This window comes from Pundamilia nyererei, unplaced genomic scaffold (assembly GCF_000239375.1).
Source record: "Pundamilia nyererei isolate P.nyererei 1_Seehausen unplaced genomic scaffold, PunNye1.0 scaffold00023, whole genome shotgun sequence".
NCBI classification, from domain to species: domain Eukaryota; kingdom Metazoa; phylum Chordata; class Actinopteri; order Cichliformes; family Cichlidae; genus Pundamilia; species Pundamilia nyererei.
In genome coordinates, this window is record NW_005187424.1 from 290,132 (window position 1) to 307,311 (window position 17,180).

Here is a 17,180-nt window from a genome sequence, read left to right on the forward strand (position 1 = left end):
GAACGTAGTCTCACTTCACCTGTGTACTGTATCACTGCACATTGTTGAAATGACAATAAAGGCACTTGATTTGACTTGATCTGTTCATGTAGATCATGAAGTCAGGCACCAGTCTCTGTACATCAACCAATAGCTCCCTATGTTTCCTGCTCCCTCTGTGAGCTCTTCTCAAACTTACAAAGCACCTCCTTTTCATAGTGTTACTTATTTAATCAAAGCCACTCAGTCATGAGAAAAAGAGATTTCACAGGTCTACATAAAGCCTTGTGAAAAATCAAGTACACTAGAGGATTCAGCACTTTCCAGTTTCATTGTACTATTGTAATCGAAATGACTGCGCAATGACAATAAAGAGTTATCTTACTTGAAACACCACTTTAAGCAGCAGTGACAGCATCCAACTACAAATATAATCGATATAATATAATATAAATATATATCAAATGATCTCAAAGTTTTTTCTGTTAATTAATAAATCATTATATTAATTTTAATATCAGAGTGTCAGACACCAGCTACTCTGAAGGAATTAAGTATTCAGTAAAACAAAACTTTAGCAAGTGGAATTGATGCTTTTAAGTTTGAACACTTTTACAGAACCTTCTTTATCTGATTTAGTGCTTTTGCTCTCCCTGGCCTCACCTGTGTCCATATAGAGTGATGGCTGAGGAAGCAGCCGATCTCCCCTCTGGTCAGTACCCGACCAGAGTACGGGTCCTTATAGCCTGGCAACATCTCTATTCCCAACCTCTGCAGCTGGGACGTATTCAAAGCCCTGAGAGAGGGAACAGATTGAAAAAACGATGAAAAACATCATATATCTACAGTTTACACTCACTGCTTTGTTAGTCATCAGTAAAAACAGCCGCGGTGCCGTGCAAATAAACACAGGAAAAGGGACTAGAACATTCTCATTTGTGGATTAAAATAAGCAGAGGAGGAAAAACCAGTCAAGTGTATTTCTACAAAAGCAAAGTATCTGTAGCATAAAAACACGCTTTTGTGACTAAATTAAAGAATGTATGGCTTGGATTTAATCATCATCGGATTCATGGATAGGTGTTTGTCTGGAACGTACTTCCCGTCCACTGCGTCTATCAGCGTGGAGTGAAGCCCCAGTGCGGCCATTGTTTTCAACATCCTGGTGCTTCTGTCCAGCCGGCGCTTGAGGTTGATCAAGAAAATCTAAGCAAGCAAAGAAAATAAGAGACATAAGAAAAAACTGTGAAAGTGCAAAGAGACAGTTTTGATTGCACTCTTGTTCCTCTGGGCAGAGCCAGCACTCACAGAAAAAATGATTTTTAACCATAAACATGAAGGATTTAATCATTAAAATGTGACAGTATAAACTAATGTACACTATATATAACATTTTGCTCTTAATTTACATGTAATCAGATTACTCTAAGTCAGCATTCTGGGCACAAGCATTTTTTAACTCACTTCATCAAAGCCCATCCTGCTCTGAGGGGATAGTGGAGAGTACAAATACTCGGACGGCTCGATATCGTGGTCAACTGTTGACACAGAGAGGAGGGAGGTGAAGGGTTATAACAGGATAAACAGGATTAGTAAAAGCCTGAACTTCCTCTTGATTGTGATGGTTCATTTGATTAGGCTCATATGAAAGCTCAGCAGAGGGAGGAGTAGTAACAGAAGTCAAAGGGAAAGAAAACAAGAAGAAATGGGTGTGGCATGGATAAACAGAGCGGGGAGGGCAGCAAGATCGCAATCATGGAAGGTCATGGCGGTCAAGAAAGGGAAGAAGCCAGGCTGAGAGGCGGAGTAATCAAGGAATGACAGATAGCAGTCACAATAAGTGTGTAATCGAGTGTGTTTGTACTCACTCAGAGCCTCTGTGATGGTGTGTATGAAACTCTCGCTTTCATCTTCAACATTTTGCTGTGCCTTGAGAGGGACGGGCAGGAAGCCATAGTGCTCTCTGTTACACACATACATCTGCACACCTAAGACACACACACACACACACACACACACACACACACACACACACACACACACACACACACACACACACACAGGGATGTAAACATAACCTCTTGACCCAAATTAGACTACTTGGGGCCCTCGCCCCTCCTCTCACGTGCACACAGTAAATAATCTCTGAAACCAAACAGAAACTCTTCCCAATCACAACCTGAATGAGAGCGAGAGGCTGCACAGGCTTGAAATCATATAAATACACTGATCGGGCAGGACATTATTACCACTGACAGGTGAAGTGAATAACACTGATTATCTCTGCAGCCGTCAGTATCTATAAAAAGGTCCAGGGAAGGAAGAGTGGCGACCCAGCAACAGGGTCATGGGCGGCCAAGTCTCACTGAATCACGTGGGGAGCGAAGGCCGGCCCACCAGCAGACGAGCTGCTGTTGCTCAAACTGCAGAAACAGTTCATGCTGATAGAAAGGTATCAGAAAAGTTTGAGATGTTGACTCCGCCCCCAAATTCCCCAGTTGCAGCCCAAGGATCCATGGAATCTCCAGCTCACAGCTAACAGGACCGAGAGGATCTGCTGCTAACATTGGTATCTGCTTGTGCAGATACCACAGCACAGCTTCACGGGTCGACTGGAGTCCATGCTTCAACGGGCAACATCTCTATTCCCCACCACAGTATTAGGCAGGTGGACATAATCGGTCTTATCAGTGTATGAGCTGTTGATGGTGCCTTGTTTATGCCCAAACATGTTTCAATGCTGCAGAACGTTTGAGATTTTATTACATTTGTGAATGATTCCGGTCTAACACGTGCAGTGAAATAATGCACAACTGCAGGCACCTAAATGCACAGCTATACATGCTGAAACAAATTTTGAAGAAGACGTCTTTGTTTCTTTCTGTGTCTTCGGGTTTGCATCTGTTAGTGCTTTTCCTTCTTCCAGAAGATCAATCCTAACAGTCGCATTTGTTCCATATCGGATTATGCAAATCCACAAACACTGATTTGGTTGCACACACTTACAAACCTCCCCCATGTTCAGCAAAGAAGACACATGGATCCATTTATCTTACTCTCTTGCTCATTTACCTTAATTTGACGCATGTGCATGAAACCAATGAAACGCTCTGTGTTATACAACAGTAAACATCTGCACAATAAAAAAGTTTGCAAAAAACTGCAGGTGCATGAATGAAGTCATAGATAGCTCAGAGTTCAACACGGTGAAGCTGCCATAAGGCATTTCTCTCCTTTTGTGGTCTGCTGCGAGCAGGGAGATTCAAACTGACCTGCTTGACGTGCCGAGAAGGCAAAAACTATGATGTCATCAAATGCCCAGCTGTAGTCTGGGTGAGGGGGGTAGAAAGTCAGGTCCCTGCTGGATTCACGACGCAGGTCCAATAGGAAGGTGCTGTGCACCATGGGAACGGGGAAGCAGCCGAGCCGCTTCCACTCCCTGATTGGCTGGTAGTCTGGGGTTCGCTTGTAGTAACCCTGACATGAAGGACGGAGTTTAAAAAAACGGCAGGCTAATTAATAAATCCGGATTAGTGGATGGACGGAGGGTTGAATTTAACTGTACCTGTGGAGTCATGCCACACCAGAAGTTAGAGTAAAGAGAGCGCGATTCTAACATGGGAGCCACCAAGGTTAAGTTCTCAGCCATCATCAGGTTCAGCACGCGAGGATTAGTCAGCAGGTTGTCGCTGTCCACAAACTGAAGAGGAGCAGGCGAGAGCAATCACAAACAAAGAACACGAAACATGAAATTACAGAGATTTCATATACGCAGACGTTAGCTTGAACACAGTCACAGCTTCTTCAAAAAAACAGCACTCAAAAATTCATTAACCGTCAAAATGTAAAAAGCTTTAACTGATATATTTTACATTGTACATCAGACAAAACAAACCATTTAAATATAAAAAGTAATTATACACCATTGTGTACACATCTAAAAATGATTTAATGCTCTCACTGCAAACAAAGCTAAACATAATATCACTTCAAACACACAAATCACATAAACGTTAGCTGTTTGGCGTCTGCTTTACACATACGGCACACTTTGTTATTAAGTTTCTGTCAGAGTAAAGAAGTTAAACTACAGACTGAATCCCTGAGATTTGTTTAAATATCGTCTCAGGTTTTCTTCATGATAAAGAAAAGCTGCTGTAGTGAACAAAAGGCCTCTGTTAGCACGACTCATTGGGCTTACAATGCAAGAAATTAATGTGTGTGTGAACAAAAGTTTGTGCTGATACACAGAAAATATCTTTCTTTTTTCTCTGGACCCATTGTCGAACAAAAAAAAAAGACATTTCTACAGTTGATCGTAAAAAATGGAAATTTCTTTTGTTTTACTTATTTACTTTGGTGCAAATAAATGAGCTACACTATCGGTAAAGCTGTAAACCCCCATTAAAAATCAGTCCTAAGTTTGAGCCCTCTTTCACATCCTAAAAAAGCTATCAAGCAGGTCGGATTGGAGTCCTTGCCAAGCTGATTCTGGTTCACAGGCCTTATGTTTGACACCCCTGCCTTTAAGGATCACAGCAGCACACAACCAGCCACCAGAATGATCCACTGGTGCAAATGTCATTGGCTGATTTGATTTTGTTCTGAGGTTTAATATGGCTGTAAGCACTCAGCGGGATACTGGCTCTGCTTCTAGATTCTGGGGAAAGAGCTTCAGGGTAAATACCTACTGCACATTTAAATTTACACTAAAGAGGTTACCAGGATGTAGTCAGCCCATCGTTCCCGGGCGGCCTTCAGAGCAGCCTGCCTTAGCTTCATTACATGGTTGAATCTGGAAGGAGGCCAGTGTTTAGGGCCCCATTCGTCTGTGTAGGACCTGAGAGAAAAAACACACTTTTTCAGTGTCCACTATCCCATCAATGGGCACAAATGACTGATGAAGAGAGGAGGAACTAGACTTGCTCTAAACAGGTCTGATGAGTAATTCTCGTAGATTTACCTCGGCTCCTCCATCGGTCTCCACTCCACGTAGTGGTAGACGTGCTGAGCTCTCTTCAGCCATTCTCTTAACATGGCGGTGCTGTTGTCCACATTATGGTCTGTCGCTGCCCTAAATGACCAACGCAGACAACACAGGACTCCATTCAATGAACAGCCACAAGTTCAACTGGAGAAACAACAGCACAGCTTGTTCACACGCATCTGCTGAACACTTCTCCTGAGCACACCACGCCAGGACTGTTTTCACTGTGCAGAAACAAGAGGAAGTGAAGAAGAGTCGAACACAACGCTCAGAACTGCAGACTGTGGTCAGCTTGATGTAACATGGAAGAGGTAGGTACTCTCTTCCGTGTCAAGGGAAGAGTGTTTCTTCCTAAGTACTGTCCGTTGTTACAGCAGGCAGTTTCAGTGTTGCAGAGCCTCTTTGCTGCCTAATTAACTGCAGTGCTGGAGAACAGGCAAAGTCTCATGAGTCACCATGCAGGGAAGTGTTACTGCAAGCCTACCATAACCCTGCTTTAAGCCTGACTGCTAGGTTTTGAACAATTATTAGCGCTGACAAAGAGAATCATTAAACCACTCCAACTTTGGGCACAAAGACTTAAAAAAGCAGGAATAACTGTAGCTACAACTGTCTTTAGCTTCATTAAATTGTGAATGTTGATGCAATGTTATTGGAGCAAACAATAAAATGTTACAATGCAATTACTTCTGTCAAGCCTCACCCTAACCCTAAAACATGTCCAAAGTTATAACTTAAAGAAAAACTGTTTATGATATGATCCCATATGAATACATAAACAGATTTAGACCCCGAAAAACAGCAGAAATACCTGTAAGCATCGGGGTGTCACCCCTGTGGTTTGCACTCTTTCTTTGCAAAGATTTCCACTTGAGCTAACAGCTGACTCAGAGGAGACAGTGTGACTACTGTATGTGTGAGCGGGAGCTTGTGTGGATATATAAATCTGTGCGAGAGATCTTAAGACCATAAACATGCCCTCGTTGTAGTTTTTGCGATCACTTCACTTTTTGGGGCAGCAGAAAAATAAACGTCACCTGCCACAAACTCACTTTACTTTTAAAATGTCACTTAAGGAGGAGAGGTCAACAGATCTGGAAGCAGAAGCCATTTGAATGTGTGTGTACAAACACACACAGATGGAGTTTTCCACTGCTTGCTGTAATATTCCCTACTGTACTGTCTCCAAAATCACACCCAGTTTTAGTCTGGATGAACAGAGACAGAAACACCAACACGCCCAAACTTCGCTCCTGTCTTCTCCTTCCATATTTCACACACACACACACACACACCTGCTCTCTGTACAATAAGCATTTGCTTACATGCTCATTATCTTCATATAATTACATGTAAATAAATTACATCCGTGAAGAAAACAGATGTGCAGTCTTGCATTGTACACGGAGGTTAGTCCGACCATCAGGGCGAGCTCATGTTTGGGCTTTAAGTCAACTTCAATCGGGCCAATAAACTCTCCGTCCGACATGAACAGCTGGAGAGAACCACAAGCTATATGATCAATAACTCTAATAGCATGTGTGGTGTGTGCACGTCAGTACTTGTAGATGTGTGCGGCAGACCACGAGGATGTTCAGAGCTGTGTTTTACAGCAGCATGCCTGTGTTTGGACATTTTAAATATACCCGTCTGCCCGAGTGCGTCGAAAGTCAAACGTAAGTAAAAGCAGGTGCACAATTCTAAGCAAGAGAGCAACAAAGGCAGAAAGAAGCTCTTGATGAATAGCTGCTGAACACACTGAAACACCTGGTAATAAGCAGATGTGCCCACACATTACACATTTTTTCATCTGCTAAACAGCATTTCGCTCCAGGACATGAATATGTTCCCACATGCCAGCTCTGACGAACAGATCCAGCTCCAGGCGGAGGTTTGACAAAAATAACAATGCACGGCACGAGAAACGGGGACGTAACGTACAGCGAGCACGTGCACGGATGGGACACGAACGATGGGCGAGATGTGTGGAACGAGTGACTGAAAGTGAAAGGAGAAGAAAAGTGGCTTTGTGTTTGGTAAACATATGCTGAAAAAAATCATTTTAAACTGTTTTCAGTTAAGACTGAGCACTTTAGTGAATACCTCACAGAGCTCATTAAAATCACTTCCAAACCAAAGATTGTCCTGGCTTTGTTTTGCCCACACCATATTAAAATACTAATGATGCTTTTGTTCAATCTGCAAGGATCTAAATCTCTGCAGAGTTCTATTTTATTTTTATAGGCTCTTTTTGGCAGGATGCTGTGTCCAGGTAACCGGCCAACTGAAGGTTGATGGGTGTCTTCAAATAAGCAGCAAACAGTCTGCAGCCTCTTACAAATGGTTTGGAAAATATGGGAATGGCCGATTTTAGAATAATTGTCCTCTGTTAAGAGGAATTTGTAGCTAAAGCCTAAAAGTATACTATACATACGTTGAATGTTACTTATTCAATAGCTGGTAGAAACAACTTTGGCTGTAAGAACTCAAAGAAACTTTATCAGTCTCTCTCATCACTGTGGAGGAATTTTGGCCCACTCGTCTTTACAAAGTTGCTTCAGCTCATTCATTGAAGTTTTGGGGAATTAATTTATGCACAGCTCTTTGACTGTCAGCTTGAGGTCTGGACTTTGGACCGCTGCAGCAGCTTGATTCTTTTCTTTTTCATCTGTTCTGCTGGAGATTTGCTGCTGTGCGTGGGATCATTGTCCAGTTGTATGACCCAGTTTGGTCCCAGCTTTGACCGTGGGACAGACATCACACTTGACTCGATATATACAGAGGATTTCATGGTCCACTCGATGCCTGTAAGGTGCACAGGTCCTGTGGCTGCGAGACAAACTCACGCCCTCCACCACCGGCTTTACAGTTGATACGAGGTATTTGCATCTCCACTTGGATCTATCCAAAGAACATTGTTCCAGAAAACTTGCAGTTTTACATAGTATGACCCAAACTGTGGACTCTGAGATGGAAATCTTGAGGGTTTTTTTTCTGACCTTCATCATCTGACCTTCAGCTCAGGTCGCTGGCCTTATGATTAGGATCATTGATAATGTTGTTCCTCATTAGTTTTGTTGGCACTGCTGGGTGCTCACACTGACTGAAGATCAGTTAATGAAGTGCAGTTGATTAGCAGCACCTGCCTGTGTTTCACACACTGATTCTGCAGCTTGGCTGTTCTTCTTGAATAAATAAAAAGACAGTGTTTCTATTTATGTGTTTCTATTTATCTGAGGTTGTATTTTCCTAATGTTAGACCTGCTAAGGATTATTTCTATAATGTCCTGATACATAAAACATTAGCATTTATAGTATTTTTACGGTAACCGGGTGCAGCATCACAGCTTCCGTCTGGGTACATAAATACAAATTAAGCTATTGAGAATGATCCGCAGCTGCTTTAGAATTAAGTTTGCTTTCTGACTCTTTCCCCCTGAAACACATCCTGTTTGGCTGCCACTCCTGCAGCCCAGCCCCTCTAAGCACTAAGAGCTCCGAGCACACTGTGATTTTCCATTACCAACATTGCATCTTAGTGTTCCTTATGATTTCTGAACATGAGAAACTTAGCAATGTATGAATCCAAGCACCATGTGCACACAATGTGCACATGTGAAACAAACAGACCGAGGCTTCTGTGTATGGGCACACAGAAAACACACTTACCCAGAGTCGACCTCATTTTCTGCTCCTCATCACGTTTGCCGAACAGCCGGGGCTCCAACTCATTCGATCTTACTGCATTCATTCTTTATTACGAGGCAACTATCATCCTTTCTGGTGGATTTCCTCTACCTCTAGGCTGGATCAGCGAGACCTCAAAGAGCCCCTGCAGTTTCTTTCAAATCCTTCAGCTGTGCTGAGATGATACTTAAACCTCTGCAGCTTTTTGTCCCTCTAGCTATGGGAAGTAAGATAAAAATGGATGTGCAGGCGTTGATGCACAGGGATGCAACACGATTCAATAACTGGGTAAATGCAACAATTTAGGATCTTGGATTTATATCCCCCTTCTTCATCATTCCATACCCTTTTTATTTTCCTCTCTTGCCCGATACTGTCCCCTCATCACCGTTTTTTAAGGTTAGGGTAAGCTGCAGCCTCATTATTCTGTTGCCTGCAGCTTTGGGGTTAGGCTCAGCATCTGGATAGCACATGCTTCCTGAAGCCTCACCTACACATCCCATCACTCCTTCTCTCTATCACTTTATGGAAGATATTTGTTCTTCCATAAGAGCTTTTCAGCAATCTGCCTTTTAAACTTTAATCCCCATTGGACCAATCACGTGCTGCATTCCCATCTCATACGGACCCCAGATTTCATGTTTCACGGGGCTGGTGTAAGAGCAGGGGATTAGTGTAAAATAAAGCAATCAAAGTAGCACGTGCACACAGTGTTACACGTGAGACAAACAGAGTGAGGCACGACAAAAACAAATCATTTTAAAAAATGTTCATAAAGGAGTCAAAAATTTAAAGACTCTGGGCAATGTTTTGTAATAACATTGCATAAAAATGATTACCGACATTATTTCACACACTCTTCCTTATGGTTATCCAAGCCAGAAAGGTGAGCCAGATATTCTGACTTTAAGCACAGAGGCTTGACTCTGAGATTGGCCCATTGAGGTAAACACAGTTCTGAAAGGCCCAGGAGGCTAGTATCAGCTGACTGTTTATTCAATAAACTATCTAATATCACTGCCAATAATGACTGGGTGCTGCATTTAATTAGGGAGTAAGAGTACCTCTTACAGGCGTGAACACTGATGCCTTTAAAACATAATAACTATGATACAGGGTGTGCTTCTTTGGGTTGACTTTGCTATACAGTCCGTAGGCTGACGTGGCTGTCGGCTTCTTGACGGCCCGGCGGGGCAAAGGGGAAAGGGGTGGGGGTGGATGGTCAGAGAGAGATGGAGGAAGAACAGAGAAGAGTAGGGAGCGGTGAGCTGAGACGTCTGGACTGAAATTCCTCATGACTTTCAGGGTCAACAAAAGTACCCAAGGCCAACAGACTCACACTGTAGTGTAATTTCTGGCATTCATATTCAAGGCTCGAAAAAGATAGTCATCAAATGTTAGAGAAGGACAGCACTGAAGCACAGAAGAAATGAGCCCCTCTCATACAAGCCTGCAGTCTGAGAGCAAAGCGCTCTACCTGAGATCTCAACAAGAAGGATTTGAAATTCATATGGTTCTCGCTTTAATATCATGTAAAGGTCGAAGGATTCTGTCATTCAATCTGCCTCTACGCATGAAATCATGTGACATGGGATACACGAGTTTTCTTACCACGGCAGTTACAGAGGCCAGAGCCCACATATACAGAAAGACATCCATTCACATTTTAGTCAACTCAATAAACTTATAATTATATAATTATCTCAAAATGGTTTAAAGTGAACTACATAATTTTGCTTTTAGATCCTGTTTACATGTAATTAATAATCATATATTATAAACTAATACAGTTCTTGCGTGTGCATCTGTCCTATTTTGGTCATCCTTGTGGATCGAGCTGCTGACTGAAGCTTCTGAATCTGAATAACTCAAAAGAATGCATGTATGAAAGAGCAGCTAGAAGTAAGACATGCATTTAAAGTGGCAGCAACCAGCAAATATACTACAACAAGATGATACACTAAAAAGTGGCAATCCCAGGCTCTAGTATTACATTTTCATGATTTAAAAAACTCATAAGACAAAGTTTAACTGATCAGTTTCACAGAATTATCTCAACATACTGCTCTATATGCTGTTGATATGACTGTGTATGATTGTGTATGTCTCCCTGAATCTATTTTTTAAACTCACAGGACACCATCTCAGTGTTCACAGGAAGCTATTCTCAGTTTTTTCAAGTTAATCTCAGGTGAGTTTTGGCTTTTTTTGGCACCAAAACCCTAAATATGTGCTCTAATGTTACGGATATGTAGAGTTAACATGTGTAAACGTGTAAAGTACGTTCGGCCGGTGAATTACATCAATACTTTCTTCCTGTAAAAAGAAAAGTTGGAGGTTAAAATGAACAGAAAGACAGAGAGAGAGAAAATCAGCAAAACGTTGAGATGGAAGAAGAGATGGAGGACCAGAAGGATGTCAGGGAAAGAGTGGAAAGGACACAGTGGGGCAGGAGACAAGTCAGTAAAGTGACGCTTAAGTCTAATGAATATCATACTAGTTATGAAAATGTTTTTCTAAATTCTTTACCCGACTAATTCGTTCTTGCCTCCCTCTGAATGTCCCTCGACTTCAACTAATCTAATTTCATACTCAGGCTTCCCTCATCCTATAGACAATACCAAGCTGCCATTGTGTTTAGGTATTTGCAAATTCTACTGCTGTTGTGCTGCCAACGTCTGACCATGCTGCTGAGGTGCTGCGGAGCACATGGGGCATCTAAGCAAGAATTCACCGTCTGGAGTCCAGCACGGGAACAATCATTTCCACTCCGGGGGGGGGAGAGAGAGCGAGAAAGAGAGCGTGAAGAAGAGGCTGAAGGATTGGAGAGTAAATCATCTTTGTTTACTTCACTAGATTGAACAAATATGTCGATGCTAGAGAGAAGACATTCCCATGAAGAGCCTGTTGCTACGGGGCCGGTCTGTTATCGGGTAAAATGTCGGCTGCGTCCTTTCAACTTCACAGAGAGTTGGATGGTGAGGCTGAGCGCGGGGCTGGCAAAGATTAACCTTCGAAGTTACTGCGTTTAGAAAATAGTCGGAGGGCCACATACTGTAATAACTTCTACTAATACCACCTAATGGGCTGGTGTTAAATAAAAGCCCTGTTTCCAGAAAGCTTTCAAGATGCAAGAAAAAATGTGACCACGCTAAACATGCATCTTGTGCTCAGATCAAATCGGTTTAGGATAACTTCACGTTTGCAAAGCAAACTGTGCTGCAGCTGAGAAGAAAAGAGTTTCGTCCGCTCCACTGAGTTTGTGTCATTACCAGCTGCTTATCTGGAAAATGTCACCTTGTGTTTCTGGAATTTATTTTAAAAAATCAGAGCAGATGTTTGAAGAGATTTTAAAGTTTCCCATGGACTGGATGTGACTGCAGTTTTCAAGTGATAATCAGTGGGAGGTAAGAGATGATCATGGACTGTTTCTGGCTCACTGTGGGCCTGGTGGTTATAAAGGGGAAGTAAATGGAAAACTGGAGCAGAGCCAAAGGAGCAGAGTGGAACACACAATCATTATGTGTCTAACAGAACACACACATGTCCACATCAAACACACAGGGTTGATGTGAGAAGAGATGCTGTGCACATGCTTGAAAATCCAGTCATACTTGTAGCAGAACTAAGGAGATCATTAGACACACTCATATTTTTCCTTAGTAAAAAAAACTTGGGAAATAAAAAAGCACTTTTCTAATCATTCACAAATGCCCACGCTGTCAGCACTAACTCACAACAGTTTATCCCGTCCTCAAAATTTATTCCATACGCTTGGAGGAGCTGCTCTTCAGAAAAGTCCTGCTCTGTCCCAACAAAACCAAGAACAATTTCTCCTTCACTGGTGCAATTCCACAGAGGAATGAGCCCCGAGGTAACACACCTGGCACGGCAAATCTGCTCCGCGCTCCAAAACCGATAAACGTCTAAGCCCGTTTTATTCTTTCCACTTTCCTCCACTGTATCAGTCAGAGGGAATATAAAAAGCCTGGTGAGCAAAGGGCTAAAAGAAAGAAACCATGTACTGAAAATCCTGCACAGCATCACAGCTACACTCAGCTTTTACTGGACAATATGACAGAAAACTAGTTCTGCACTGTGAATGCAAAGAACTGCATTCACAAGAGAATTTTGTGTGTTTGAGCCAACAATAACACAGAGGAACTTTAACAATCAACGCCTATAAGCAGGCACGTGGCGACAGAAGGAAGGAAGAAAACGCTTTCAGCAGGAAGAAACCTCTGCTGTGACCTGTTGGGGGTGAGAGGATGGAGAATGGACAAAAGCTGCACTGGGGAAGATATCGCCAGAGATGAATAATAACTAATAAATGAATGTAGTGAATAAACCAGAGAGGGAGATGTATTATTACTACCTAACTCTGATTGCATATGTCACGTTATGTCACGTGACGCACGTCGGATCTTTTCGTGATGTCATAATGACATGATAGATCAAAGATACCGTGGCATACCTGGCAGGATGTCCAGAGTACACAGCACACTGTTCACCAAGGCCTTCAGCATGTATTCACACAGCCGTGGAACATTGCGAACTTTTACACTCATGGTGCCTGAGGCTTTTGGGTGCATGAGGACTTGCAATTATCTCATTATTTAGAAAAAATAAAATAATAGCTGTGGTTGGCTTTTTAGCGTTCCCTGTTATTTTGCAGCTGTGCAATATTTCTATCAATGAAATGTAATGACAAGAACTGCTCATTATGTTAAACGCTATAAAAAACATACCACAAGGACCATTCCCCATTGTGTCTGAGTATAAAGTGCAGTGACGGTCATAAATATGGGTTAAGTGGCTTTACAGGATAATAAACAACATGACATTATGAAAGTGAAAAAGAGAGTCCCCCTGGGAAAAGGCAGCGATGCTGGCGCTCTATTTTCCAGATTGGGTCCACAAATCATCACGACCTCCAACTGAGCACCTGGGAAAGCGCTTCAGATGAACACAGCCTGCAGGCAACACACAGCCGGCAGCCAGCGAAAAGCAGCATTAGCAGGAAACTAATAGGAGGCTGTGCTGAGTTTGAGGTTTTTCATGCATTGTGCATCAAACATAAACACAGTTCAGTGTACGGGGAAATCTCCATCGCCTCCTTTGAAGGTGAAACTCTTAAAACTTTTAACTGGCCAAAGATAAAGCATGAAGTAATCTCAACTCAACCTTGTTTCCTCCTACTGTTACAAGAAGCATCAGAAGAAATACAAGCAATCTAATTTCATTGTTTCCCGTCATGTCCGTGCCTATAAATCACAGAGATGGCAACGCCCTTGATGAGTCACTGAGTTTGACGCTTAAATCCAGTTTCTCTGACCTTATTGTTAGCCTTTCTAAACATCGGCACATTTCTCTTTCAGTGCCCGAAAGGAGAAAAACAACAAGAGGAGAGCAGATTTGGTGGAGCTAGTGTGGGAATGTGGATTAACTAACCGGCTACCATTGTTGACCACCTTCTCTCTGCACAGCTGCCCCCTCTCCTGCTAATTCCCTGCATTCTTTCACTCTTTAGCAGCAGTGTGAGAGCTTTTTTCAAGCCGCTGCCACTTCTCTGCGAGACCTGTGCCCGCTTGTAGGGGGAAAACTTTTACAGGCGGGCAGTTTTGTCTGACCTTCCCAAAACTGGTAGAGAGTGGTGAAGATCTGAGCGGATGATCAGATTGCCATAGAAACTGGAATAAAATGAAATGGTCATCCCAACATCCACAGCCCTGTCAGGAGAAAATCTTGCATTAGAAATAGCTGTGTGACCTTACCCAGATGATTTAAAGTGGTTAAAAATACTTGAAGACAAAGGATTCAAAACTCTAAAAGCTAAAGAAGCTTCTCAATTTGACATCATATTTTATGTGGTAGTAAAGCACACCAGCTACGCTCCGGGATGGCTGTGCAACATTAAACCACAGAGTCTTTGGCTCTTACCTTATGGGAACTCCAAACTCATGTCTCTATTTGCCCAAGCAGTCCACAGTCAAACATATAATATAAAATAACAGCTCAGATGCAGTAATGTTGAGGTCATCAGAAGGAATTTGTGTTACTGTTTTATTCTCAAAGTGTTTGCATCACCCATCTATCTGAGGAGCTTCGGACACTCTGATGTTTGGGTTTGAAGCTGTCGCATAGCAGTAATGAGTTTTGTAAAAAATGCTGTAAAACGCTCTGACGCGTATTTATGTGTTTAGGGATAACTGAACTACAATTGGGCATTCATTGGGCGGTTTGGCTTACACGATGGGTAACAGTAATGATGACAGCAGAGAAGCACAGAGCTGCAGTGAAACATGTCATTTTCCGGACCGACTTAACCACACAGACACTTTTTGTTAACTTAGAAAAATAAGAACTTTATAAACATTAAAACTGTTTCACTGTTTCCAATTACTCCTCCTTTAAATTACAATAAGGCAGCACCACATATTACAGACTCAGTGTTCTGGAGGTGTTGCTCAAAGTATTATACTGTTATACTGTTATACTTATACTGTTCACATCCTCTTACATCACCGGACGGATGTTAGTGGAAATATTTTAATCAGCTGCACCTACAACAGACGTGTGTTAGGTGCTGATATGTTTCAAGAACGTAAAGCTTTTTTGTGCTTCTACTTTGACTGCAGGGTACAGAGATGCCTGTCGTAGCTGATGGGGCCCTAAACCACTCACAAAGCCATGGCATCTCAGGCACTTTGGCACTTTGCTGTGTAATGAAGCCTCCCTCCTCTTTGTGAGTCCCTCTAGTGCCTCTGTGTATTCTCCTGAGGGTCTTTCAATTAGACTCTCTGCAAAGAAAAGCAAGACATTCGGCAAGGGAAGGCTGGGAAACAAAGGAAAACACCGAAAGCCGGAGACCAATGCCAACAACATTGCAAAGCTTCAACACAGAGCTGTTTCTATCTGCCATTTCACATGTTTTGCACTTGGATATTTAAGCCTGTGGAAGCCAGAAATCACCCATCTTTGATATGATCCATCAGCCCGCAGAACCCACATCCTGGGCACACACACACACACCCACTCACACACACACACACACACACACACACACACACACACAGTTTACGCATGACTTCCCGTCCTGCTGTCAGACCAGCTCAGTGTCTCCTTTTATCCCCTTCACCTGCTTTTTATTATCACAGTCAGCTCTATGAGACCAAACGGAACACAGGACCTCACCTGGGGTGAGGCCCCTTCATACCCGGCAGCCCCGCTGCTTTAAAGCCCCGTTTCCGCAGGTTTGTGCTGAATCAGACAGAAGGAACCGTGATTAAGGGTTAAGTCGAACCTAACATGCACAGCAGCCCTTTCATCTTCTCCCACAGTGTGCAATTTGGATGCCGGCAGACACGCGAGTTAAGTACATCATAAAACTCTGCAACAGGTCTCGGAGGTTTCCAAGAATTAACGCGCACACCCGCTGCTTCTCGTTACAGATGCTCAGCATCATGTAGCTCCTGGATGTGCGCTGAGAATCTACGGGCCACTGCCCGAAATAAAACCAGGGTTTGCAGCCTGTGAGTGCGGCTCTCACCAGATCGCTATGCGCTCTTTCGGGTACTCCAGCCTCTCGATGCAGCCCAGGTAGTATGGCAGGCTGTGCGCCGCGTTACGAGCCACGATGGCGATCATAACCTTGGGCTTCAGCAGGGAGGACTCGGGCTTGACCTGCTCCTGCACCGCCGTCACCAGCTCCGACACCCCGCCGGGCACCAGAGCGCACAGCAGCGCCCACAGCACACCGGCTCCCGCAGTCCGGGCAGCTCGCATCGTCGCTTCCAAAATCCGCCGCGAGTCCAGAGAGTGAGGCAGAGAGAGAGAAGAGTGAGCCGAGGATCAGCCACGCTGCCACTGGGAGGGAGGGAGGGAGAGAGGAAGGAAGGTGTGGGTGGGTGTAGGTCTCCACACCTCCTTACTCCTCCTACATCCCTGAGGGCTGCTGCTGCCGTGGAGCCCTCATCAAACTTCTCAATTTACTCATAATAATCATTATTATCCAGAGTCTCACGGAGCACCTTGGCTTCTAATAAATTGCCCGCTTACAGTAAGCTGATGATTCTTAAATCATCTCTATCAGTGTTTAGGGGCGATCGTGGCTCAAGAGTTGGGAGTTCGCCTTATAATCGGAAGGTTGTCGGTTCGAGCCCCGGCTCGGACAGTCTCGGTCATTGTGTCCTTGGGCAAGACACTTCACCCGTTACCTACTGGTGGTGGTCAGAGGGCCCGGTGGCGCCAGTGTCCGGCAGCCTCGCCTCTGTCAGTGCTTCCCAGGGTGGCTGTGGCTACAATGCAGCTTGCCATCACCTGTGTGTGAATGGGTGGATAATGTAAAGCGCTTTTTGGGTCCTTAGGAACTAGAAAAGCGCTATATATCCATTTTAGTAAACTGGGGTAAGTGAGCCCCGCTCGCTATACTTCTCCTCCTTCCTGCACGTTTTCCTAAATGTTTCTTTCCTTTTCCACGTCTGGAGCCTTGACAGCCTTCTGGATGCCGCAGAGTTGGAGACCATGA

At 43.5% G+C, this 17,180-nt stretch overlaps 1 protein-coding gene across 2 annotated transcripts in view; it reads right to left on the reverse strand.

Moving 5' to 3' along the window:
• Nucleotides 1-16,536, reverse strand: part of colgalt2b (collagen beta(1-O)galactosyltransferase 2b) — a 20,208-nt gene extending 3,672 nt beyond the window's left edge. For both annotated transcript variants that reach the window (XM_005727061.1, XM_005727063.1), the window contains exons 1-9: nt 16,203-16,536; nt 4,943-5,053; nt 4,702-4,819; nt 3,545-3,679; nt 3,252-3,456; nt 1,848-1,967; nt 1,444-1,517; nt 1,079-1,185; nt 643-775 (exon numbers count right to left, since the gene is read on the reverse strand). In XM_005727061.1, the coding sequence (XP_005727118.1) occupies nt 643-775; nt 1,079-1,185; nt 1,444-1,517; nt 1,848-1,967; nt 3,252-3,456; nt 3,545-3,679; nt 4,702-4,819; nt 4,943-5,053; nt 16,203-16,438 (1,239 nt within the window). In that variant the 5' untranslated portion in view covers nt 16,439-16,536. The remainder of the gene's footprint in view (nt 1-642; nt 776-1,078; nt 1,186-1,443; nt 1,518-1,847; nt 1,968-3,251; nt 3,457-3,544; nt 3,680-4,701; nt 4,820-4,942; nt 5,054-16,202) is intronic.
• Between the last annotated feature and the right edge of the window lie 644 nt (nt 16,537-17,180).